This window comes from Macaca fascicularis, chromosome 15 (genome assembly GCF_037993035.2).
Source record: "Macaca fascicularis isolate 582-1 chromosome 15, T2T-MFA8v1.1".
NCBI lineage: Eukaryota > Metazoa > Chordata > Mammalia > Primates > Cercopithecidae > Macaca > Macaca fascicularis.
Window position 1 is genome coordinate 71,397,848 of NC_088389.1, and position 27,500 is coordinate 71,425,347.

General features: G+C 36.0%; 1 protein-coding gene across 3 annotated transcripts; it reads left to right on the forward strand.

Annotated features, from left to right (window-relative positions):
• C9orf72 (C9orf72-SMCR8 complex subunit) lies at positions 1 to 27,444 on the forward strand. Of its 3 annotated transcripts, none has more exons than XM_005581570.5 (11): positions 1 to 45; positions 6,546 to 7,033; positions 8,118 to 8,177; positions 11,219 to 11,314; positions 12,053 to 12,117; positions 13,415 to 13,487; positions 15,129 to 15,245; positions 16,991 to 17,226; positions 23,040 to 23,097; positions 25,330 to 25,439; positions 25,565 to 27,444. In XM_005581570.5, exons 2-11 carry the CDS (start codon positions 6,590 to 6,592, stop codon positions 25,749 to 25,751), a joined length of 1,446 nt encoding a protein of 481 aa, XP_005581627.1. In that variant the 5' UTR covers positions 1 to 45; positions 6,546 to 6,589; the 3' UTR covers positions 25,752 to 27,444. The 3 variants fall into 3 exon arrangements, with proteins under 3 accessions (XP_005581627.1, XP_005581626.1, XP_005581628.1); XM_005581569.5 differs by lacking the exon at positions 1 to 45 and adding an exon at positions 263 to 327; XM_005581571.5 differs by lacking the exon at positions 1 to 45 and adding an exon at positions 263 to 327 and having other exon boundaries at positions 25,569 to 27,444.
• Positions 27,445 to 27,500: the final 56 nt, after the last annotated feature.

A 27,500-nucleotide genomic window follows, 5' to 3' on the forward strand; every position in this document is an offset into this window, starting at 1 on the left:
CTCTCTGGGGGCGGGGCCTGGCTAGAGCAGGTGTGGGTTTAGGAGGTGTGTGTTTTTGTTTTTCCTACCCTCTCCCCTCTACTTGCTCTCACAGTACTCGCTGAGGGTGAACAAGAAAAGACCTGATAAAGATTAACCAGAAGAAAACAAAGAGGGAAACAACTGCAGCCTGTAGCGGGCTCTGGAGCTTAAGAGACGCGCGCTAGGCGCCGGGCCCTGGGCGTGGTCGGGGCGGGGTCGGGCCGGGGGCGGGGCTGCGGTTGCGGTCCCTGCGCCCGCGGCGGCGGCGGCGGCGGCGGCAGCGGAGGCGCAGGCGGTGGCGAGTGGGTGAGTGAAGAGGCGGCGTCCTGGCGGGTGTCTGTTTGGCGTCCGGTTGCCGGGAAGAGACGCGGGTAGCAGCCGGGGCTGTCCTCAGAGCTCGACACATTTTTACTTTCCCTCTCGTTTCTCTGACCGAAGTCGGGTGTACGGCTTTCGCCTCTAGCGACTGGTGGAATTGCCTGCATTGGGCCCCGGGCTTCGCGGCGGCGCAGGGACGAGGGATGGGAATCTGGCTTCTTCCTCGCTTTCCCGCCCGCAGTGCGCTGCCCCAGCTGTCTCCTTCCCGGGGACCTGCTGGGAGCGCTGCCGCTGCAGACTCGAGAGAAAGGAGCCTCGGGCACTGAGAGGCCTCGCCTGGGGGAAGGCCGGAGGGCGGGCGGCGAGCGGCTCCTGCGGACCAAGTCTGGGTTCTCTGGGAACCCTAGACGGTCCCTGATGGCGAGGAGATCATGCGGGGTGCTATGGGGGTGTGGAGACGTCTGCAGAATTTTAGCCCAAGCTTCTAAGGAGTGCTGATGACTTGCATATGAGGGCAGCAATGCCAGTCGGTGTACTCCCTATTCTGTGGGACATGATGTGGTTGCTTCACAGCTCCGAGATGACACAGACTTGCTTAAAGGAAGTGACCATTGTGACTTGGGCATCACTTGACTGATGGTAATCAGTTGCAGACAGAAGTGCACAGATTACATGTCTGTGTCCACACTGGATCAGTCTGGCCACGAGGAACACCACAGGCTTTGTATTGAGAAACAGGAGGGAGGTCCTGCACTTTCCCAGGAGGGGTGGCCCTTTCAGATGCAATCGAGATTGTTAGGCTCTGGTATAGAGTGGTTGCCTGGTTGTGGCAGTTGGCAAATTCCTATTCAAACTGTTGCCGTGCGTCACCAGTTAACAACAAGGGTACACAATCTGTCTGGCATTACTTCTACTTTGTACAAAGGATCAAAAATACTGTTAGATATGATTTTTCTCAGACTTTGGGAAACTTTTAACATCTGTGAATATCACAGAAGCAAGACTGTCATATAGAGGATATTAATAACCTGGAGTCAGAATACTTGAAATATGGTGTCATTTGACACGGGCTCTGTTATCACCACCTTTGCCAAGCCCTTTCACTTGAGGAAAACCCTCAATCAGTTGGAAACTGCCTCATGCTGACAGTACATCTGAAACAAAAACGAGAGTAGTTACCACATTCCAGATTGTTCACTAAGGTAGCATTTATCTGCTCCAGGAAAACATTACAAGCAACTTATGAAGTTGATAAAATATTTTGTTTGGCTATGTTGGTACTCCAAAAGTTGCTTTCAGAGAAACAAAGTAAACCAAGGAGGACTTCTGTTGTTCACGTCTGCCCTTGGGCTCTATTCTACGTTAATTAGGTAGTTCCCAGGAGGACTAGATTAGCCTACCTATTGTCTGAGAAACTTGGATCTGTGAGAAATGGCCAGATAGTGATATGAACTTCACCTCCCAGTCTTTCCTGATGTTTAAGATTGAGAAAGTGTTGTGAACTTTCTGGTGCTGTAAGCAGTTCACTGTCCTTAAAGTGGTCCTGGGCAGCTCCTGTTGTGGAAAGTGGACCGATTTAGGATTCTGCTTGGCTTTGGACTGGGAGAAAATAAACTGCATGGTTACAAGTATTGAGAGCCAAGTTGGAGAAGGTGGCTTACACCTATAATGCCAGAGCCTTAGGAGGCAGGGGCAAGAGGATCACTGGAAGTCAGGAGTTCAAGCCCAACCTGGGCAGCCTAGACCCTGTCTCTACAAAAAATTAAAAACTTAGCCCGGCGCGGTGGTGTGCACCTGTAGTCCTAGCTACTTGGGAGGCTGAGGCAGGAGGGTCTTTTGAGCCCAGGAGTTTGAAGTTACAGGGAGCTATGATCCTGCCAGTGCACTCCAGCCTGGATGGCAAAACGAGACCCTGTCTCTAAAAAACAAGAAGTGAGGGCTTTATGATCGTAGAAATTTTGCTTACAATAGCAGTGGACCAACCACCTTTCTAAATACCAATCAGGGAAGACATAGTTGATTTTTAACAAACATTTAAAGAAAAAGCAAAACCTCAAACTTAGCACTCTACTAACAGTTTTAGCCGATGCTAATTAAGGTAATCATGTCTGCATATATGGGATTACTTTCAGAAAGTGTATTGGGAAACCTCTCATGAACCCTGTGCAACCCTGAGCAAGCCACCGTCTCACTCAGTTTGAATCTTGGCTTCCCTCAAAAGACTCTGTGGCTGATGTTTGGTAACTCTCTGGAGTAGCCAGCACTGCATGTACATAGGATAGGTACATAAAACAATTATTGGTTTTGAGCTGATTTTTTTCAGCTGCATTTGCATGTATGGATTTTTCTCACCAAAGACAATGACTTCAAGTGTTAATAAAATAATTGTACAGCTCTCCTAATTATACTTCTCTGTAACATTTCATTTCTCAGACTATTTCTTTTGGTAGGATTTAAAACTAAGCAATTCAGTATGATCTTTGTTCTTCATTTTCTTTCTTATTCTTTTTTTTTTCGAGACAGAGTCTCCCTCTGTTGTGCCATCTCAGCCCATTGCAACCTCCGCCACCTGGGTTCAAGTGATTCTTCTGCCTCAGCCTCCTGAGTAGCTGGGATTACAGGTGCCCGCCACCACACCTAGCTAATTTTTTGTATTTTTAGTAGAGGCGGGGTTTCACCATGTTGGCTAGGCTGGTCTTAAACTCCTGACCTCAGATGATCCACCTGCCTCGGCCTCCCAAAGAGCTGGGATGATAGGCGTGACCCACCATGCCCGCCCCATTTTTTTTCTTATTCTGTTAGGAGTGAGAGTGTAACTAGCAGTCTATAATAGTTCAATTTTCACAACGTGGTAAAAATTTTCCCTGTAATTCAACGAGATTTTGCTTCAGGGCTCAGTTCTGTTTTAGGAAATACTTTTATTTTCAGTTTGATGATGAAATATTAGAGTTGTGATATTGCCTTTATGATTACCTACCTTTTTAACCTAAAAGAATGAAAGAAAAATATGTTTACAGTATAATTGTATGGTTGCGTGTTAACTTAATTCATTATGTTGGCCTCCAGTTTGCTGTTGTTCATTATGACAGCAGTAGTGTCATTACCATTTCAATTCAGATTACATTCCTGTATTTGATCATTGTAAACTGATTGCTTAAATTGTATTAAAAACAGTGGATATTTTAAACAAGCTGTACTGCTTATATCCAGTGCTGTCTCCTAAGACTATTAAATTGATATAACATATTTAAAAGTAAATATTTCCTAAATGAATTTTTGAAATTAAAAATACACGTGTTAAAACTGTCTTTGTGTTCAACCATTTCTGTACGTACTTAGAGTTAACTGTTTTGCCAGGCTCTGTATGCCTACTCATAATGTGATAAAAGCACTCATCTAATGCTCTATAAATAGAAGTCAGTGCTTTCCATCAGACTGAACACTCTTGGCAAGATGTGGATAAAATTATTTAAGTAAAATTGTTTACTTTGTCATACATTTACAGATCAAATGTTAGCTCCCAAAGCAATCATATGGCAAAGATAGGCATATCATAATTTGCCTATTAGCTGCTTTGTATTGCTATTATGATAGATTTCACAGTTTTAGATCTGCTTAGATGAAAATGTAATTCTTTTTACTGTCAGTCTTAGATATAAGTCTTCAATTATAGTACAGTCACACATTGCTTAGGAATGCATCATTAGGCGATTTTGTCATTATGCAAACATCATAGAGTATACTTACATAAACCTATATAGTACAGCCTTTACTTACGTAGGCCATATGGTATAGTCTATTGCTCCTAGGCTACAAGTCTGTACAGCTGTTACTGTACTGAATACTATAGACAGTTGTAACACAGTGGTATTTATTTATCTAAATATATCCAAACATAGAAAAGGTACAGTTAAAGTATGGTATAAAAAATAATGATATACCTGTATAGGCCACTTACCGTGAATGGAGCTTGCAGGACTAGAAGTTGCTCTGGGTGAGTCAGTAAGTAAGTGGTGAATGAATGTGAAGGCCTAGAACATTACTGTACACACTGTAGACTTTATAAACACAGTATGCTTAAGCTACACCAAATTTATCTTTACAGTTTTCCTTCAATAAAAAATTAATGTGAACCTACTATAACTTTTTAACTTTGTAAACTTTTTAATTTTTTAACTTTTAAAATACTTAGCTTGAAACACAAACACGCATAGCTATACAAAAATATTTTTTCTTTATATCCTTATTCTAGAAGCTTTTTCCTATTTTTAACTTTTTTTTTTTTTACTTGTTAGTCGTTTTTGTTAAAAACTAAAACACACACACTTTCACCTAGGCATAGACAGGATTAGGATGATCAGTTTCACTCCCTTCCACCTCACTGCCTTCCACCTCCACATCTTGTCCCACTGGAACATTTTTAGGGGGAATAACACACATGTAGCTGTCACCTGCTATGATAACAGTGCTTTCTGTTGAATACCTCCTGAAGGACCTGCCTGAGGCTGTTTTACATTTAACTTAAAAAAAAAAATAAGTAGAAGGAGTACACTCTAAAATAACAATAAAAGGTATAGTCTAGTGAATACATAAACCAGCAACATAGTAGTTTATTATCAAGTGTTGTATACTGTAATAATTGTATGTGCTATACTTTAAATGACTTGAAAAATTGTACTAAGACCTTGTGATGGTTACAGTGTCACTAAGGCGATAGCATATTTTCAGGTCCATTGTAATCTAATGGGACCACCATCATATATGCAGTCCACCATTGACTGAAATGTTACATGGTACGTAACTGTATTTGCAAGAATGATTTGTTTTATATTAATATCACATAGGATGTACCTTTTTAGAGTGATATGTTTATGTGGATTAAGATGTACAAGTGGAGCAAGGGGACAAGAGCCCTTGGTTCTGTCTTGGATGTGAGCTTTTATGCTCTTCTCATCATGTCTGTTTTCTTATTAAATTCAAAGGCTTGGACAGGCCCTATTTAGCCCTTCTGTTTTCTATGTGTTCTAAATAACTAAAGCTTTTAAATTCTAGCCATTTAGTGGAGAACTCTCTTTGCAATGGTAAAATGCTGTATTGGTTTCTTGACTAGCATATTAAATATATTTATCTTTGTCTTGATATTTCAATGTCATTTTAAACATCAGGATTGGGCTTTAGTATTCTCATACCCAGAGAGTTCACTGAGGATACAGGACTGTTTGCCCATTTTTTGTTATGGCTCCAGACTTGTGGTATTTCGATGTCTTTTTTTTTTTTAAACCTTTTAGCAGCTTTAAAGTATTTCTGTTGTTAGGTGTTGTATTACTTTTCTAAGATTACTGTAACAAAGCACCACAAACTGAGTGGCTTTAAACAACAGCAATTTATTCTCTCACAATTCTAGAAGCTAGAAGTCCGAAATGGAAGTATTGATGGGGCATGATCCTCAAAAGAGAGAAGACTCTTTCCTTGCCTCTTCCTGGCTTCTGGTGGTTACCAGCAATCCTGAGCGTTCCTTTCTTGCTTCGTAGTTTCAGCAGTCCAGTATCTGCCTTTTGTCTTCACATGGATGTCTACCCCTTGTCTCTGTGTCTCCAAATCTCTCTCCTTATAAACACAGAAGTTACTGGATTAGGCCCCACTCTAATCCAGTATGACCCCATTTTAACACGATTACACCTATTTCTAAATAAGGTCACATTCACATATACCAAGGGTTAGGAATTGAGCATATCTTTTGCAGGGACACAATTCAACCCACAAGTGTCAGTCTCTAGCTGAGCCTTTCCCTTCCTGGTTTTCTCCTTTTTAGTTGCTGTGGGTTAGGGGCCAAATCTCCAGTCATACTAGACTTGCACATGGACTGGAGATTTGGGAATACTGCGGGTCTATTCTATGAGCTTTAGTATGTAACATTTAATATCAGTGTAAAGAAGCCATTTTTTCAGTTCACTATTTCTTTGAATTTCTTAATGTATGCCCTGAATATAAGTAACAAGTTACTATGTCTCATAAAATGATCATATCAACAAACATTTAATGTGCACCTACTGTGCTAGTTGAATGTCTTTATCCTGATAGGAGATAACAGGCTTCCGCATCTTTGACTTAAGAGGACAAACCAAGTATGTCTGAATCATTTGGGGTTTTGATGGATATCTTTAAATTGCTGAACCTAATCATTGGTTTTATATGTCATTGTTTAGATATCTCAGGAGCATTTGGATAATGTGACAGTTGGAATGCAGTGATGTCGACTCTTTGCCCACCGCCATCTCCAGCTGTTGCCAAGACAGAGATTGCTTTAAGTGGTGAATCACCTTTATTAGCAGCTACTTTTGCTTACTGGGACAATATTCTTGGTCCTAGAGTAAGGCACATTTGGGCTCCAAAGACAGAACAGGTACTTCTCAGTGACGGAGAAATAACTTTTCTTGCCAACCACACTCTAAATGGAGAAATCCTTCGAAATGCAGAGAGTGGTGCTATAGATGTAAAGTTTTTTGTCTTGTCTGAAAAGGGAGTGATTATTGTTTCATTAATCTTTGATGGAAACTGGAATGGGGATCGCAGCACATACGGACTATCAATTATACTTCCACAGACAGAACTTAGTTTCTACCTCCCACTTCATAGAGTGTGTGTTGATAGATTAACACATATAATCCGGAAAGGAAGAATATGGATGCATAAGGTAAGTGATTTTTCAGCTTATTAATCATGTTAACCTATCTTTTGAAAGCTTATTTTCTGATACATATAAATCTTATTTTTAAATTTATGCAGTGAACATCAAACAATAGATATTATTTATTTTGCATTTATCCTGTTAGATACAAATACATCTGGTCTGATGCCTGTCATCTTCATATTAACTGTGGAAGGTAGGAAATGGTAGCTCCACATTACAGATGAAAAGCTAAAGCTTAAACAAATGCAGAAACTTTTAGATCCTGGATTCTTCTTGGGAGCCTTTGACTCTAATACCTTTTGTTTCCTTTTCATTGCACAATCCTGTCTTTCGCTTACTACTATGTGTAAGTATAACAGTTCAAAAAAATAGTTTCATAAGCTGTTGGTTATGTAGCCTTTGGTCTCTTTAACCTCTTTGCCAAGTTCCCAGGTTCATAAAATGAGGAGGTTGAACCGCATGGTTCCCAAGAGAATTCCTTTTAATTTTACAGAAATGATTGTTTTCCCCGAAGTCCTATAGTTCAATATATAATGATATTTACATTTCAGTATAGTTTTGGCATATCTAAAGAACACATTAAGTTCTCCTTCCTGTGTTCCAGTTTGATACTAACCTGGAAGTCCATTAAGCATTACCAATTTTAAAAGGCTTTTGCCCAATAGTAAGGAAAAATAATATCTTTTAAAAGAATAATTTTGTACTATGTTTGCAGGCTTACTTCCTTTTTTCTCACATTATGAAACTCTTAAAATCAGGAGAATCTTTTAAACATCATAATGTTTAATTTGAAAAGTGCAAGTCATTCTTTTCCTTTTTGAAACTATGCAGATGTTACATTGACTATTTTCTGTGAAGTTATCTTTTTTTTCCCTGCAGAATAAAGGGTGTTTTGATTTTATTTTGTGTTGTTTATAAGAACATACATTCGTTGGGTTAATTTCCTGCCCCTGCCCCCGTTTTTTCCCTAAAGTAGAAAGTATTTTTCTTGTGAACTAAATTACTACACAAGAACATGTCTATTGAAAAATAAGTAAGTATCAAAATGTTGTGGGTTGTTTTTTTAAATAAATTCTTTCTTGCTCAGGAAAGACAAGAAAATGTCCAGAAGATTATCTTAGAAGGCACAGAGAGAATGGAAGATCAGGTATATGCAGATTGCATACTGTCAAATATTATTCTCATGGCATGTATCTGTATAAAGTTGATGGCTACATTTGTGAAGGCCTTGGGGACATACAGAGTAAGCCTTAATGGAGCTTTTATGGAGGTGTACAGAATAAACTAGAGGAAGATTTCCATATCTTAGACCTGAAGAGTTAAATCAGTAAACAAAGGAAAATAGTAATTGCATCTACAAATTAATATTTGCTCCCTTTTTTTTTCTGTTTGAACAGAATAAATTTTGGATAACTTGTTACTAGTAAAAAATTTAAAAATTGTCTGTGATATGTTCTTTAAGGTACTACTTCTCGAACTTTTTCCTAGAAGTAGCTGTAACAGGAGGAGAGCATATGTACCCCTAAGGTATCTGGGGTATAGGCCCATGTCCAAACAATATTTCTTTTAAGTCTTGTGTTGTATCTTTAAGACTCATGCAATTTACATTTTATTCCATGATATAACTATTTTAATATTAAAATTTGTCAGTGATATTTCTTACCCTCTCCTCTAGGAAAATGTGCCATGTTTATACTTTGGCTTTGAGTGCCCCTGAGGAACAGACACTAGAGTTTGAGAAGCATGGTTACACAGGCGTGGCTTCCCCTGCAGAAATTAAGTACACACTATTTCAGTGTAAAGCAGAGAAGTTCTTTTGAAGGGGAATCTCCAGTGAAGAAAGGGTTCTTCGCTTTTACTTCCATTTCCTCTTGAGGGTGACCCTCATTGCTCCTTGTAAAACTCCGATATTTTAAACATGGCTGTTTTGCTTTCCTCTGGTTCTTTTTAACATGAGTGAGACAGATGATACTTTAAAAAGTAATTTAAAAAAAAAGTGTTAAAATATATGGCCATAATGCAGAACCCTATGCCGTGATCTCCTTTACCAAATTGTTGTGTTTGTACTTTTGTAGATAGCTTTCCAGTCCAGAGACAGTTATTCTGTGTAAAGGTCTGACTCAACAAGAAAAGATTTCCCTTTACCCAAAGAATGCCAGTCTTTATTTGCTGGTCAATAAGCAGGGTCCCCAGGAAAGGGGTAACTTTCACCACCCTCTAACCCACTGGTTATTAGTAAACTAATTAAGTAGACTTATCTCAAGATGAGGAAACTTAAAACCAAGTAAAATTCTGCTTTTACTGGGATTTTATTTTTTGAAACCAGAAACGTTTACTTAAGTTGACTACTATTAATGAATTTTGGTCTCTCTTTTAAGTACTCTTCTTAAAAATGTTATCCTACTGCTGAGAAGTTCAAGTTTGAGAAGTACAAGGAGGAATAGAAACTTGAGAGATTTTCTTTTTCTTTTAGAGCCTCTTCTGTATTTAGCCCTGTAGGAATTTTTTTTTTCCCCCAAGATTCTTCTTCGTGAAAAGGAGGAGTTGCCTTTTGATTGAGTTCTTGCAAATCTCACAACGACTTTATTTTGAACAATACTGTTTGGGGATGATGCATGAGTCTGAAACAACTTCAGTTGTAGCTGTCATCTGATAAAATTGCTTCACAGGGAAGGAAATTTAGCACGGATCTAGTCATTATTCTTGTTAGATTGAATGTGTTAATCATAATTGTAAACAGGCATGATAATTATTACTTTAAAAACTGAAAACAGTGAATAGTTAGTTGTGGAGGTTACTAAAGCATGATTTTTTTAAAATAAAACTTTCAGCATTTTGCAAATATGCATATGGTTTAGGATAGAACTTCCAGAGGTAGCATCACATTTAAATTCTCAAGCAACTTAGTAATACGAGGCTCTGAAAAACTGGTTAAAGTTACTCCAGAAATGGCCCTGGGTCTGACAGACATTCTAACTTAAAGATGCATATGAAGACTTTGAATAAAATCATTTCATATGAAGACATTGAATAAAATCATTTCATAAAATAAGTGAGGAAAAACAACTACTATTGAATTCATCTTAATGTATGATTTTAAAAATATGTTTAGCTAAAAATTCATAGACATTTGACAATTTCGTTTATATCTCAAAAAGTTGACTTACCCAAGTTGATCACAAAACTGATGAGACTGGTGGTGGTAGTGAATAAATGAGGGACCACCCATATTTGAGACACTTTACATTTGTGATGTGTTATACTGAATTTTCAGTTTGATTCTATAAACTACCAATTTCAAAATTACAATTTCAAGGTGTAATAAGTAGTAGTATTATCTTGAAATAGGTCTAAAGGGAACTTTTCTGTTTTAAAAGATTCTTAAACTATATGTGCTGATTTTGATTTGCATTTGGGTAGATTATACTCTTATGAATCGGGGGGCTGGGTATTGATTCAGGTTTTCCTTACCTATTTGGTAAGGATTTCAAAGTCTTTTTGTGCTTGATTTTCCTCGTTTTTAAATATGAAACATATTGATGACTTTTAATTAACAAATGTTTTTATCTCGAATAAATTTTAAAGGAGATCTTTTCTAAAAGAGGTATGATGACTTAATTATTGCATATAACAATAAATGAGAAACCAGTGATTCCATACTCTCTAAAGAATAAAAGTGAGCTTTAGGCCCAGGCATGGTGGCTCATGCCTGTAATCCCAGCACTTTGGAAGGCCGAGGCAGGCGGATCACCTGAGGTCAGGAATTCGACACCAGCCTGGCCAACATGGCAAAACCCTGTCTCTACTACAGATACAAAAATTAGCTGGGCATGGTGGCAGCCCCTATAGTCCCAGCTACTTGGAAGACTGAGACAGGAGAGTCACTCGAACCCGAGAGGCAGAGGTTGCAGTAAGCTGAAATCACACCATTGCACTCCAGCCTGGGCAACAAGAGCAAAACTCTGTCTCAAAAAAAAAAAAAAAAAAAAAAAAGAATAAAAGTGAGCTTTGGATTGCGTATAAATCCTTTAGACAAGTAGTAGACTTGTTTGATACTGTGTTTGAACAAATTACAAAGTATTTTCATCAAAGAATGTTATTGTTTGCTGTTATTTTTATTTTTTATTGCCCAGCTTCTCTCATATTCATTATGTGATTTTCTTCACTTCATGTTACTTTATTGTGCAGGGTCAGAGTATTATTCCAATGCTTACTGGAGAAGTGATTCCTGTAATGGAACTGCTTTCATCTATGAAATCACACAGTGTTCCTGAAGAAATAGATGTAAGTTTTTATATTTTTAAATGAGAGCAATTATACCCTTTATCAGTTTTTTGGGGTTATATTATTATTATGTATATTATTAATATTTTAATTTTAATACTAAGCACTTCGTCGTACGTACTATCCACATGCAGTATTAGCCACTTGAACAGATAAGCACACACAAAATCCTGGATTTTATGGCATAACAGAGGCATTTTTAATCAGTGATGACAAAACTAAATTTATTTTGTTTATTTCACTACTTTTATAATTCCTAAAAGTGGGAGGATCCCAGCTCTTATAGGAGCAATTAATATTTAATGCAGTACCTTTTGAAACAAAACTGTGTGCCAAAGCAGTAACCATTAATGGAAGTTGACTTATAGTCACAAATTTAGTTTCCTTAATCATTTGTTGAGGATGTTTTGAATCACACACTATGAGTGTTAAGAGATATCTTTAGGACACTATTCTTGTTGTTTTATTGTCATTTAGGTTAGTCTCCTGTCTGACAGCTCAGAAGAGGAAGTTGTTCTTGTAAAAATTGTTTACACAACCTGATTGACCAGCTTTCACATTTGTTCTTCTGAAAGCTGATGGTAGTGCACAGATTATTTTATGGGGAGTCTTGATTCTCAGAAATGAAGGCAGTGTGTTATATTGAATCCAGACTTCAGAAAACTTGTATATTAAAAGTGTTTTTTCAACACTATGTTATAGCCAGACTAATTTTTTTATTTTTTTGATGCATTTTAGATAGCTGATACAGTACTCAATGATGATGATATTGGTGACAGTTGTCATGAAGGCTTTCTTCTCAAGTAAGAATTTTTCTTTTCATAAAACCTGGATGAAGCATATGTTCACCTATGACAAGATTTGGAAGGAAGAAAATAACAGACTGTCTACTTAGATTGTTCTAGGGACAACATTGCATATTTGAATTGTTGCTTAAATTTGTGTTATTTTTCATTCGTTATATTTCTATAATATATTTGATGTTATTCCATTTGCTATTTAAAGAAACTGAGTTTCCATAGTTCCCAGACAAGAAATCATGGCCCCTTGCTTGACTCTGGTTTCTTGTTTTACTTCTCATTAAAGCTAAAAGAACCCTTTCAAATTAAGTTGTACTGTAGATGAACTTAAGTTATTTAGGCCTAGAAAAAAAATATTCATATTTATACTGATCTTTTTCCATCCAGCAGTGGAGTTTAGTACTTAAGAGTTTGTGCCCTTAAACCAGACTCCCTGGGTTAATGCTGTGTACCTGTGGGCAAGGTCCCTGAATTCTCTATACACCTATTTCCTCATCTGTAAAATGGCAATAATAATAATAGTACCTAATGTATAGGGTTGTTATAAGCATTGAGTAAGATAAATAATATAAAGCACTTAGAACAGTGCCTGGAACATAAGAACACTTAATAATAGCTAATAGCTAACATTTTCTATTTATATTTCTTCTAAGGAAAAGGTTAACAGAAATAGCCAATATTTGTTCAGTGCCTACATGTTAGTTCCTATACTAAGTGCTTTACATGTATTATCTTATATTCTATTTTAATGTTTCTTCACAGTTGCAGATTATCATGAAATTTTATTTTTTAAAAAAGAGAAGTAAAAGGATAAATATTCACTTTTATGTCCACAGTCTTTTCCTTTAGGCTCATGATGGAGTATCAGAGGCATGAATGTGTTTAACCTAAGAGCCTTAATGGCTTGAATCAGAAGCACTTTAGTCCTGTATCTGTTCAGTGTCAGCCTTTCAAACATCATTTTAAATCCCATTTGACTTTAAGTGAATCACTTAATCTCTCTACATGTCAATTTCTTCAGCTATAAAATGATGGTATTTCAATAAATAAATACATTAATTAAATGATATTTTACAAACTAATTGGGCTGTTTTAAGGCTCAATAAGAAAATTTCTGTGAAAGGTCTCTAGCAAATGTAGGGTTCTATACAAATAAAAGATAACATTATGCTTATATCTTTGGTGTTTATCATGCAAAGCTCTTCTGAGTTTTTTGAAGAGCTCACCTACTTTTTTTTGTTTTTAGTTTGTTAAATTGTTTTATAGGCAATGTTTTTAATCTGTTTTCTTTAACTTACAGTGCCATCAGCTCACACTTGCAAACCTGTGGCTGTTCCGTTGTAGTAGGTAGCAGTGCAGAGAAAGTAAATAAGGTAGTTTATTTTATAATCTAGCAAATGATTTGACTCTTTAAGACTGATGATATATCATGGATTGTCATTTAAATGGTAGGTTGCAATTAAAATGATCTAATAGTATAAGGAGGCAATGTAATCTCATCGAATTGCTGAGACAACTTGTGGCAACAGTGAGTTTGAAATAAAGTGAATAGGAGTCATTTATCAGTTTATTTTGATAACTTGTAAATACCAGTGTCAGATGTGTATAAATGGTTTTGAGAATATATTAAAATCAGGTATTTAAAAAAACACTATTCTTCTATTTCCCAATGTAATCTTTAACAATCTGAAGGTAGTCATGTACTTTCGGTACTAGTTCTGAAGAAATGTTATTTGTTTATTCATCTTGATTTCATTGTCTTGGCTTTCCTTCTAAATCTATCCCTTCTTGGGAGCTATTGGGATTAAGTGGTCATTGATGATTATACTTTATTCAGTAATGTTTCTGACCCTTTCCTTCAGTGCTACTTGAGTTAATAAAGGATTAATGAACAGTTACATTTCCAAGCATTAGCTAATAAACTAAAGGATTTTGCACTTTTCTTCACTGACCATTAGTTAAAAACAGTTCAGAGATAAGTACATGTATCTTTCAATTCTAGCAAACCTAATTTTTTAAAAGAAGTTTTACATAGGAAATATGTTGGAAATGATTATTTACTTTACAAAGATATTCATAATTTATTTTTTCTGTAACTAGCTACTTTGTATATTTACATGAGCCTTAATTTATCAAAATTATATTTCTCATATAACCATTTATTAGAGCTTAGTATTCCTCTGTCATTATATTGCATCTACGGACTAGTGATCTTACTACTTCTGTTACCTCGAACAAGTGGCTTCCCGTCTGTGACCTCCAAAGCCGTAGGTTCCACAGAGTGACTGCTGAGCTGCTTTATGAAGGGAGAAAGGCTCCATAGTTGGGTTTTTGGTTTTGCTTTTGTTTTTGTTTTTAACATTTTTCCTATCCTCCATCCTCTTGAGGCAGAGTAGCTTACCTTTTATCTTGTTTTAATTTGAGAAAGAAGTTGCCACTGCTCTAGATTGAAAACCACTGCTTTAACATAATAACTCTGAATATGGTTTGAATTTCAAGATAGTGACATGCCTTTTTATTTTTACTAATAGAGCTGTAGGTCGAATATTATTAGATTTCTAAACCCCACCCAATGACCTCCTTATTTTAAATCAAATTTAATAATTAATTATCTTCTTATTGGAGGATCTGGACATTCTTTGATGTTTCTTACAATGAATTTCACATGTAGACTCACTAAACAGAAGTTATAAAGGTTCCATGGTCAAATAAGTCTGAGAAAGTCTGCATATTATATAATTCACCTAAAGAGTCACAGTATGTACCCAAATGTTAAAGGTTTTGAGATGCCATACAGTAAATTTACCAAGCATTTTCTAAATTTATTTGACCACAGAATCCCTATTTTAAGCAACAACTGTTATATCCCATAGGTTCCAGGTGACTAAAGAATACTTATTGCTTAGGATATGTTTTATTGATAATAACAATTAAAATGTCAGATATCTTTCATAAGCAGATCAGTGGTCTTTTTAAAACTTTGTATTTTAATGCTAAAATCTTTTCTTTTGTAGATAGTCAGAACATTATGCCTTTTTCTGACTGCAGCAGAGAGAAAATGCTCCAGGTTATGTGAAGCAGAATCATCATTTAAATATGAGTCAGGGCTCTTTGTACAGGGCCTGCTAAAGGTATAGTTTCTACTTATCACAAGGGAAACCAATTTTCTAAAATCATTTTTGAGACTCTTTGTAGACAAATATTAAATATTAGCATTTAATGTATCTCATATCGACATGCCCAGTGACTGACTTCCTTTGCACAGTTCTGCGCATAGACTATATGTCTTATGGATTTATAGTTAGTATCATCAGTGTAACACCATAGAATACCCTTTGTTTTCCAGGTGGGTCCCTGTACCTACATGTCTAGCATCAGGTGTTTTTTTTTTTTTTTTTTAAAACATATGCTTAAATCAGGTTGCACATCTAAAATAAGATCATTTCTTTTTAACTAAATAGATTTGAATTTTATTGAAAAAAATTTTAAAACATCTTTAAGAAGCATATAGGATTTAAGCAGTTACTATGTATGTGTACTAAAATATATATATATTCCTAAATATATATTCCTATATATAATATATGTATTTCTATATATAATATATATTAGAAAAAACTTAGAGTTTTCTTTCATTTGAGTCTACTGTTCAAGGAGCAAAACAGAGAAATGTAAATTAGCAATTATTTACAATAATTAAAGGGAAGAAAGTTGTTCACCTTGTTGGATCTATTATTGTTGTTTTAATTATAGTCCCAAGACGTGAAGGAATAGCTTTCCTAATGGTTATGTGATTGTCTCATAGTGACTACTTTCTTGAGGATGTAGCCACAGCAAAATGAAATTTAAAAAATTTAAAAATTGTTGCAAATAAAAGTTATATTAGGCTTTTGTGCAATTTCAATAATGTGCTGCTATGAACTCAGAATGATAGTATTTAAATATAGAAACTAGTTAAAGGAAACACAGTTTCTATTTGAGTTATACAAATCTGTAAATTAGAACTTCTCCTGTTAAGGCATTATAAAGTGCTTAATACTTTTGTTTCCTCAGCACCCTCTCATTTAATTATATAATTTTAGCTCTGAAAGGGACCTATACCAGATGTGTAGAGGAAATTTCAAAACTATGATCTAATGAAAAAATATTTAATAGTTCTCCATGCAAATACAAATTATATAGTTTTCTGGAAAATACCTTTGACATTATACAAAGATGATTATCACAGCATTATAATAGTGAAAAAATGGAAATAGCCTCTTTCTTCTGTTCTGTTCACAGCATATGGCACAGTACCTCATATGCAGTAGGTTATTATGACCTGGTAACTGGCTCCCCCAACTGATTAGGAAAGAAGTAAATTTGTTATTTATAAAAATACGTGTTCATTGAGATGCATAGAATAATTAAGAAATTAAAAGACACTTGTAATTTCAAATCCAGTGAATACCCACTGTTAATATTTGGCATATCTCTTTCTAGTCTTTTTTTCCCTTTTGCATGTATTTTCTTTAAGACTCCCACCCCCACTGGATCATCCCTGCATATTCTAATCTGCTTTTTTCACAGCAGATTCTAAGCCTTTTTGAATATCAACACAAACTTCAACAACTTCATCTTTAGATGCTAAATAATGAATTCATTTTTATTTACTTAACCACTTTCTTTGGATGCTCAGGTTATTCTGATGTTTTGCCATTAAAACCAATGCTATACTGAACACTTCTGTCACTAAAACTTGAACACACTCATGAATAATTTCTTAGGATAAATTTTTAGAGATGGATTTGCTAAATCAAAGACCATTTTTTAAAAATTGAAAAACAATTATATCGTTTGGCATGTAAGACAGTACATTTTCCTTTTATTTTGACAGGATTCAACTGGAAGCTTTGTGCTGCCTTTCCGGCAAGTCATGTATGCTCCATATCCCACCACACACATAGATGTGGATGTCAATACTGTGAAGCAGATGCCACCCTGTCATGAACATATTTATAATCAGCGTAGATACATGAGATCCGAGCTGACAGCCTTCTGGAGAGCCACTTCAGAAGAAGACATGGCTCAGGATACGATCATCTACACTGACGAAAGCTTTACTCCTGATTTGTACGTAATGCTCTGCCTGCTGGTACTGTAGTCAAGCAATATGAAACTGTGTCTTTTATGAATAAAAACAAAACAGAAGTTGCATTCAAAAAGAAAGAAATATTACTAGCAGAATTATGCTTGAAGAAACATTTAATCAAGCATTTTTTTCTTAAATGTTCTTCTTTTTCCATACGATTGTGTTTACCCTAAAATAGGTAAGATTAACCCTTAAAGTGAATATTTAACTATTTGTTTAATAAATATATATTGAGCTCCTAAGCACTGTTCTAGGTACTGGGCTTAATAGTGGCTAACCACACAGCTCCAGCCCCTACATTGCATATAGTCTATTGTATAAGTTACTGAATGGACTTACTAACAAAACCAGAGAAGTAATTCTAAGTCTTTTTTTTCTTCACATATGAATATAAAATACAACAAAACTGGTAAAATATATTAATAGAGCATTCTTTTACTTTGCATTTTATATTGTTACTCACTTCGTATTTAAGAAAAACAGTCTGATCAGGAAATTCAAAAGGAAAAGTAATGATAATTAATTGAGCATGGACCCAACTTGAAAAGAAAAAAAAGGATGATGATAAATCTATAATCCTAAAACCCTAAGTAAACACTTAAATGATGTTCTGAAATCAGGAAAAGAATTATAGTATACTTCTGTGGTTCTCTTTTATTAGTTGAAAAAAGGCACAGTAGCTCATGCCTGTAAGAACAGAGCTTTGGGATTCCAAGGCAGGCAGATCACTTGAGGCCAGGAGTTCCAGACCAGCCTGGGCAACATAGTGAAACCCCATCTCTACAAAAAATAAAAAAGAATTAGTTGAATGTGTTTCTGTGTGCCTATAATCCTAGCTATTCAGAAAGCTGAGGCAGGAGGATCTCTTGAGCCCAGGAGTTTGAGGTTACATGGAGTTATGATGTGCCAGTGTACTCCAGCCTGCGGGACAATGAGACTCTGTCTTGTTAAAAAAAAAAGTGCTTGGAATAATGTTTGGCATATAGAAGGTAACAACAGTAAGTGTTAACTGTAATAACCCAGGTATAAGTGTGTAAGGTGATAGAAAAATTGGGGCAAACAACCCTGACCTGTGTCTCTACAGAATAAGTTTGAGTTTAGGCAACAGACATGTGGAGCACCAGTAATTACACACTAAATGTTAACCAAAAGCGTTGAATAGTAACATCTTGTTCAAGGGACCCCCAGCCTTATATATCTCAAGGTGCAGAAAGATGACTTAATATAGGACCCATTTTTTCCGAGTTCTCCAGAGTTTTTATTGGTTCTTGAGAAAGTAGTGGGGGAATTGTTTTAGAAAATGAATTGGTCAAACTGAAATTCCATGTCAGTAAGTTTTTACATATTGGTAAATTTTGATAGACATGTAGAAGTTTTCTAATTAATCTGCGCCTTGAAACATTTTCCTTTTTCCTAAAGTGCTTAGTATTTTTTCCCTTTTTTGATTGGTTGCTTGGGAGCTTTTTTGAGGAAATTTAGTGAACTGCAGAATGAGTTTGCAACCATTTAGTATTTTTGTTTTGTGTTTTAGAGGAGGTATGTGTATTTTAACATTTCTTAATCATTTTTAGCCAGCTATGTTTGTTTTGCTGATTGACAAACTATAATTAAACAGCTATTCTCATTTTGCTGATCATGACAAAGTAATATCCTGAATTTTTAAATTTTGCATCCAGCTCTAAATTTTCTAAATTTTCTAAACATAAAATTGTTCAAAAAATAGTATTTTTAGCCACTAGATTGTGTGTTGTTACGTCTGTTGTCACAGACTCATTTTACTTTTCAGTGTGTGTTTTTACATGTTAATTATGTTTGTCATTTTTAATTTTAACTTTTTAAAATAATTCCAGTCACTGCCAAAACATGAAAAATTGGTCACTGGAAATTTTTTTTTTAACTTTTATTTTAGGTTCATGTGTACATGTGCAGGTTTGTTATACAGGTAAATTGCGTGTCGTGAGGGTTTGGTGTACCCAGGTAATAAGGGTAGTACCCAATAGGTAGTTTTTTGATCCTTACCCTTCTCCCACCCTTCTTTCACCCTCAAGTAGGCCTTGGTGTTGCTGTTTCCTTCTTTGTGTCCATGTGTACTCAATGTTTAGCTCCTACTTAGAAGTGAGAACATGCGGTATTTGGTTTTCTGTTCCTGGATTAGTTCACTCAGGATAATGGCCTCTAGCTCCATCTGTTTTTTATGGCTGCATAGTATTCCATGGTGTATATGTATCATGTTTTCTTTATCCAGTCTACCATTGATAGACATTTAGGTTGATTCTCTGTCTTTGCTATCATGAATAGCGCTGTGATGAACATATACACATGCATGTGTCTTTATGGTGGAACAATTTGTATTCCTTTAAGTATATACAGAATAATGGGGTTGCTAGGGTGAATGGTAGTTCTATTGTAAGTTATTTGTGAAATCTTCAAACTGCTTTTCACAATAGCTAAACTAATTTACAGTCCCACCAGCAGTGTATAAGTGTTCCCTTTTCTCCACAACCTTGCCAACATGTTATTTTTTTACTTTTCAATAATAGGCATTCCTAGAGAATTGATTTGCAATTCTCTAATGATTAGTGATATTGAGCATTTTTTTGTATGCTTTTTAGCTGTGTGTATATATTCTTTTGAAAAATGTTAATGTCCTTTGCCCAGTTTGTAATGGGGTTGTTTGTTTTTGCTTGTTAATTAAAGTTCCTTCCAGATTCTGGATATCCCTTTGTCAGATGCGTGGTTTGCAGATATTTTTCTCCCCTTGTGTAGGTTGTCTTTTTACTCTGTTGATAGTTTCTTTTGCCGGGCAGGAGCTCATTAGGTCTCATTTGTGTTTGTTTTTGTTGCAGTTGCTTTTGGCGTCTTCATCATAAAATCTGTGCCAGGGCCTATGTCCAGAATGGTATTTCCTAGTTTGTCTTCCAGGGTTTTTACAATTTTAGATTTTACATTTATGTCTTTAATCCGTCTTGAGTTGATTAAGGAAGGGGTCCAGTTTCACTCTAATTCCTATGGCTAACAATTATCCCAGCACCATTTATTGAATACGGAGTCCTTTCCCCATTGCTTGTTTTTGTCAATTTTGTTGAAGATCTGATGGTTGTAGGTGCTATGTGGCTTTATTTCTTGGCTCTCTATTCTCCACTGGTCTGTCTGTTTTTATACCAGTACCCTGCTGTTAAGGTTCCTATAGCCTTTTAGTATAAGGTCGGCTAATGTGATGCCTCCAGCTTTGTTCTTTTTGCTTAGGATTGCTTTGGCTATTTGGGCTCCTTTTTGGTTCCATATTAATTTTAAAATAGTTTTTTCTAGTTTTGTGAAGAATGTCATTGATAGTTTAGAGGAATAGCGTTGAATCTGTAGATTGCTTTGGGCAAATGGCCATTTTAACAATATTGATTCTTCCTATCTATGAACATGGAATGTTTTTCCATGTGTTTGTGTCATCTCTTTATACCTGATGTATAAAGAAAAACCAGTATTATTGCTACTCAATCTGTTCCAAAAAATTGAGGAGGAGGAACTCTTCCCTAATGAGACCGGCTTCGTTCTGATACCAAAACCTGGCAGAGATACAACAGAAAAAAGAAAACTTCAGGCCAATATCCTTGATGAATATAGATGCAAAAATCCTCAACAAAATACTAGCAACCAAATCCAGCAGTACATCAAAAAGCTAATCTACTTTAAGTAGGCTTTATCCCTGGGATGCAAGGTTGGTTCAACATACACAAATCAATAAGTGTGATTCATCACATAAACAGAGCTAAAAACAAAAACCACAAGATTATCTCAATAGGTGCAGAAAAGGCTTTCAATACAATTTAACATCCTTCATGTTAAAAACCTTCAGTAGGTCAGGTGCAGTGACTCACACCTGTAATCCCAGCACTTTGGGAGGCCAAGGCGGACGTATATCTTAAGCCCAGGAGTTCAAGACCAGCCTAGGCAGCATGGTGAAACCCCATCTCTACAGGGAAAAAAAAAAAAAAAAAAAAAAAGCTTAGTATGGCGGCATGCACCTATAGTCCCAGCTACTCAGGAGGTTGAGGTGGGAGGATTGCTTGAGCCCAGGAGGCAGAGGTTGCAGCGAGCTGAGATCGTGCCACTGCACTCCAACCTGGGCAATAAAGTGAGACCCTGTCTCAAAAAGAAAAACAAAAATAATCCTAAACCAACTAGGCATTGAAGGAATATGCCTCAAAAAAATAAGAACCATCTATGACAGACCCACAGCCAATATCTTACCAAATGGGCAAAAGCTGGAAGTATTCTCCTTGAGAACCGTAACAAGACAAGGATACACACTCTCATCCCTCCTTTTCAGCATAGTTCTGGAAGTCCTCGCCAGAGCAGTCAGGAAAGAGAAAGAAAGAAAAGGCATTCAGATAGGAAGAGAAGAAGTCAAACTATTTCTGTTTGCAGGCAGTATAATTCTATACCTAGAAAATCCCATAGTTTCTGCCCAGAAGCTCCTACCTCTGTTAAAAATTTCAGCAAAGTTTTAGCATTGTCTGTACTCCAACAGCTTCCAGGGTGAGAGTGAAATCAGGAACACAGTCCCGTTCACAATAGCCACAAAAAGAATAAAATACCGTGGAATCCAGCTAACCAGGGAGGTGAAACATCTCTACGAGAATTACAAAACGCTGCTGAAAGAAATCAGAGATGACACAAACAAATGGAAATGTTGTTTTTAACACCTTGCTTTATCTAATTCACTTATAACTAAGATATTCATTCAGTGGAACAGGTATAATAAGACCACTCGACTTAAATATAAGCCTTATTCTCTTTCCAGAGCCCAAGAAGGGGCACTATCAGTGCCCAGTCAATAATGATAAAATGCTGATATGTTTCCCCTTTACTGTTTGTTTCTTCTGTAGTGTGGTACACTCATTTCTTAAGATTAGAAAACTTGACCTACTTTCCTGTTTGCTTCTACACACCCCCATTCTCTTTTTTTGCCACTCCGGTCAGGTATAGGATGATCCCTACCACTTTCAGTTAAAACCTCCTTCCCTTATTAAATGTTCTCTTACCACTCTGGCCTGAGTAGAACCTAGGGAAAATGGAAGAGAAAAGATGAAAGGGAGGTGGGGGCTGGGAAGGGAATAGTCTTGTTTGTGTGTTTGCTTTAGCACCTACTATATCCTAGGTGCTGTGTTAGGCACACATTATTTTAAGTGGCCATTATATTGCTACATCTTACTCTGGTCATTGCCAAGGTAGGTAGTACTTTCTTGGATAGTTGGTTCATGTTACTTATAGGTGGTGGACTTGTTGAGGCAACCCCAATGGATAATCATCTGAGTGTGTTCTCTAATCATAGATTTTTCTTCATATTTTTTGGTTTGTTTTGGTTTTTGATGGTGGTGGTTGTGTGCTTATTTTTGTTGCTGGCTTGTTTTTTTGTTTTGTTTTTGATATGGCAAGAATTGGTAGTTTTATTTATTAATTGCCTAAGGGTCTCTACTTTTTTTAAAAGATGAGAGTACTAAAATAGATTGATAGGTACATACATACCTTTATTGGGGACTGCTTATATTCCTTAGAGAAAAAAATTACTTATTAGCCTGACAAACACCAGTAAAATGTAAATATATCCTTGAGTAAATAAATGAATGTATGCTTTGTATCTCCAAATATATACATCTATATTCTTACAAATATGTTTTTATGTAATACCAATTTATAAGAACTTAAAATGTTGGCTCAAGTGAGGGATGGTGGAAAGTAGCATTATATAGCCATTTCAACATTTGAACTTTTTTCTTCATTCTCTTCTTTTCTTCAGGAATATTTTTCAAGATGTCTTACACAGAGACACTCTAGTGAAAGCCTTCCTGGATCAGGTAAATGTTGAACTTGAGATTGTCAGAGTGAATGATATGACATGTTTTCTTTTTTAATATATCTTACAATGCCTGTTCTCTCTCTCTATATATATATATTTATGTATTTCCCTGGATCATGCCCCAGAGTTCTGCTGAGCAATTGCAGTTAAGTAAGTTACACTACAGTTCTCACAAGAGTCTGTGAGGGGATGTCAGGTGCATCATTACATTGGATGCCTCTTGTCCTAGATTTATGTTTCGGGAATTCAGACCTATGTTTACAATATAATAAACATTGTTGCTGCCTTTTACAGATAAAATAATAAGATATAAACTTGACCACAACTACTGTTTTTTGAAACATAGAGTTCATGGTTTACATGTATCAAAGTGAAATCTGAGTTAGCTTTTACAGATATAATATATACATATATATATCCTACAATGCTTGTACTATATATGTAGTACAAGTATATATGTGTGTGTGTGTGTGTATATATATTATGGCACTGTAGTATATATATGTTTATATGTTAAAAAATATATAAATATATGTTACATATTTAATATATAAACATATATACATATATGTTAAATATATAACATATACTCTATATATGACAGAGTATAATATATATTTTTATTTTTTTATATATATAAAACATGATAGAATTAAGAATTAAGTCCTAATCTGTTTTATTAGGTGCTTTTTGTAGTGTTCAGTCTTTCTAAAGTGTCTAAATGATTTTTCCTTTTGACTTATTAATGGGGAAGAGCCTCTATATTAACAATTAAGGCTGCAGCATTGATTACTTCAAACAACAAACATTTTAATTCAAGCATTAACCTATAACTCAAGTAAGTTTGTTTTTTTTTTTTTTTTTTTGAGAAAGGGAGGTTGTTTATTTGCCTGAATTGAGTCAAAAATATTTTTGAAACATCATGTACTCATTTAAATGATAACATCTTTATTGTTTCATTCTTTTAAAAAATATCTACTTAATTACACAGTTGAAGGAAATTGTAGATTATATGGAACTTATTTCTTAATATATTACAGTTTTGTTATAATAACATTCTGGGGATCAGGCCAGGAAACTGTGTCATAGATAAAGCTTTGAAATAATGAGATCCTTATGTTTACTAGAAATTTTGGATTGAGATCTATGTGGTCTGTGACATATTGCAAAGTTCAAGGAAAATTCGTAGGCATGGAATTTCTCAAACTGAAAATCCCTCCCACTGTCCACCTCATCACATGCACACATTCTACTCTTACCCACCCACTCCACCCCTTGCAAAAGTACAGATATATGAATGTCTCAAAACCATGGGCTCATCTTCTAGAAGCTTCAATGTTATTTGAAGATTTGGGCAGAAGAAGTTAAGAAATATGAAATAGCTTACATATGAGGTTTTTTTTTTTTTTTTTTTTGAGACGGAGTCTTGCTTTGTCACCCAGGCTAGAGTGCAGTGGCCGGATCTCAGCTCACTGCAAGCTCCGCCTCCCAGGTTCACGCCATTCTCCTGGCTCAGCCTCCCGCGTAGCTGGGACTACAGGCGCCCGCCACCGCGCCCAGCTAATTTTTTGTATGTTTTAGTAGAGACGGCGTTTCACCATGTTAGCCAGGATGGTCTCGATCTCCTGACCTCGTGATCCGCCCGTCTCGGCCTCCCAAAGTGCTGGGATTACAGGCTTGAGCCACCGCGCCCGGCCATTGAGTGCATTTTTAAAGATAAATCAGAAAACTTCAAAAAACTATCAGATTGGCCGGACATGGTGGCTTATGCCTGTAATCCTAGCACTTTGGGAGGCTGAGGTGGGTGGATCACGAGGTCAGGAGATCGAGACCATCCTGCCAACATGGTGAAACCCCATCTCTACTAAGTATACAAAAATTAGCTGGGCGTGACAGCACGTGCCTGTAATCCCAGCTACTTGGGAGGCTGAGGCAGGAGAATCGCTTGAACCCAGGAGGTGGAGGTTGCAGTGAGTCAAGATCACACCACTGCACTTCAGCTTGGTGACAGAGCTAGACTCCATATCAAAAAAAAAAAAAAAAAGAAGTCAGATTGTTCCTACACCCAGTGCTTCTATACCACACTCCTACTAGGGGGCATCAGTGGAAATGGTTAAGGAGATGTTTAGTGTGTATTGTCTGCCAAGCACTGTTAACACTGTCCTAGAAACATTGCTGTACAAGTAGAATGTGAGCAAATTATGTATTGAAATGGTTCCTCTCCCTGCAGGTCTTTCAGCTGAAACCTGGCTTATCTCTCAGGAGTACTTTCCTTGCACAGTTTCTACTTGTCCTTCACAGAAAAGCCTTGACACTAATAAAATATATAGAAGATGATACGTGAGTACAACTCCTACATGGAGGAAAAACCTTTGTACGTTGTTTTTTGTTTTATTTCCTTTGTACATTTTCTGTATCATAATTTTTGCTTTTTTTTTTTTTTTTTTTTTTTCCATTACTTTCAGGCAGAAGGGAAAAAAGCCCTTTAAATCTCTTCGGAACCTGAAGATAGACCTTGATTTAACAGCAGAGGGCGATCTTAACATAATAATGGCTCTGGCTGAGAAAATTAAACCAGGCCTACACTCTTTTATCTTTGGAAGACCTTTCTACACTAGTGTACAAGAACGAGATGTTCTAATGACTTTTTAAATGTGTAACTTAATAAGCCTATTCCATCACAATCGTGATCGCTGCTAAAGTAGCTCGGTGGTGTGGGGAAACATTCCCCTGGATCATACTCCAGAGCTCTGCTCGGCAATTGCAGTTAAGTAAGTTACACTACAGTTCTCACAAGAGTCTGTGAGGGGATGTCAGGTGCATCATTACATTGGATGTCTCTTGTCCTAGATTTATGCTTTTGGGATACAGACCTATGTTTACAATATAATAGGTATTATTGCTGTCTTTTAAATATATAATAATAGAATATAAACTTGACCACAACTGCTGTTTTTTTGAAATATATGATTCATGGTTTACATGTATTAAGGTGAAATCCGAGTTCGCTTTTACAGATATTAGTTGACTTTCTATCTTTTGGCATTTCTTTGGTGTGTGGAATTACTGTAATACTTCTGCAATCAACTGAAAATTAGAGCCTTTAAATGATTTCAGTTCCACAGAAAGAAAGTGAGCTTCAACATAGGATAAGCTTTAGAAAGAGAATTGATCAAGCAGATGTTTAATTGGAATTGATTATTAGATCCTGCTTTGTGGATTTAGCCCTCGGGATTCAGTCTGTAGAAATGTCTGATAGTTCTCTATAGTCCCTGCTCATGGTGAACCACAGTTAGGATGTTTTGTTTGTTTTATTGTTGTTGCTATTGTTGATGTTCTATATAGTTGAGCTCTGTAAAAGGAAATTGTATTTTATGTTTTAGTAGTTGTTGCCAACTTTTTAAATTAATTTTCATTATTTTTGAGCCAAATTGAAATGTGCACCTCCTGTGCCTTTTTTTTCCTTGGAAAATCGAATTACTTGGAAGAAGTTCAGATTTCACTGGTCAGTCGTTTTCATCTTGTTTTCTTCTTGCAGAGTCTTACCATGTACCTGCTTTGGCAATCATTGTAACTCTGAGATTATAAAATGCATTAGAGAATATATTAACTAATAAGATCTTTTTTTTCAGGAACAGAAAATAGTTCCTTGAGTACTTCCTTCTTACATTTCTGCCCATGTTTTTGAAGTTGTTGCCATTTGCCTGCAATAGGCTATAAGGAATAGCAGGAGAAATTTTACTGAAGTGCTATTTTTCTAGGTGCTACTTTGGCAGAGCTAAGTGGTCTGTTTCTTTTGTTTCCTTAATGCGTTTGGACCATTTTGCTGGCTGTAAAATAACTGATTAATATAATTCTAACACAATATTGACATTGTAGTGTACACAAACACAAATATTTTATTTAAAACTGGAAGTAACATAAAAGGGAAAATATATTTATAAGAAAGGAATAAAGGTAATAGAGCTCTTCTGTCCCCCAGCCACCAAATTTACACAACAAAATGATATGTTCTAATGTGAAAGGTCATAATAGCTTTCCCATCATTAATCAGAAAGATGTGGCAGCTTGATTTTTTAGACAACCCCTGAACTAGATGACTGTTGTACTGTAGCTCAGTCATTTAAAAAATATATAAATACTGTCTCGTAGTGTCCCATACTATGTTTTTTACATGATAGATTCTTATTTAAGTGCTAACTGGTTATTTTCTTGGGCTGGTTTATTGTACTGTTATATAGAATGTAAGTTGTACAGTGAAATAAGTTATTAAAGCATGTGTAAACATTGTTATATATCTTTTCTCCTAGATGGAGAATTTTGAATAAAATATATTTGAAATTTTGCCTCTTTCAGTTGTTTGTTCAGAAGAAAATACTATGATATTTGAAGACCGATTAG

What these genes read in the sequence shown, in the direction of transcription:
- C9orf72 (XM_005581570.5), top strand. Translation starts at nt 6,590, where the DNA reads ATGTCGACTCTTTGCCCACCGCCATCTCCAGCTGTTGCCAAGACAGAG. An exon ending in CATGAAGGCTTTCTTCTCAA is followed by an intron (nt 12,118 to 13,414) that starts GTAAGAATTTTT and finishes TTTAACTTACAG; the next exon opens with TGCCATCAGCTCACACTTGC. An exon ending in TTGTACAGGGCCTGCTAAAG is followed by an intron (nt 15,246 to 16,990) that starts GTATAGTTTCTA and finishes TTATTTTGACAG; the next exon opens with GATTCAACTGGAAGCTTTGT.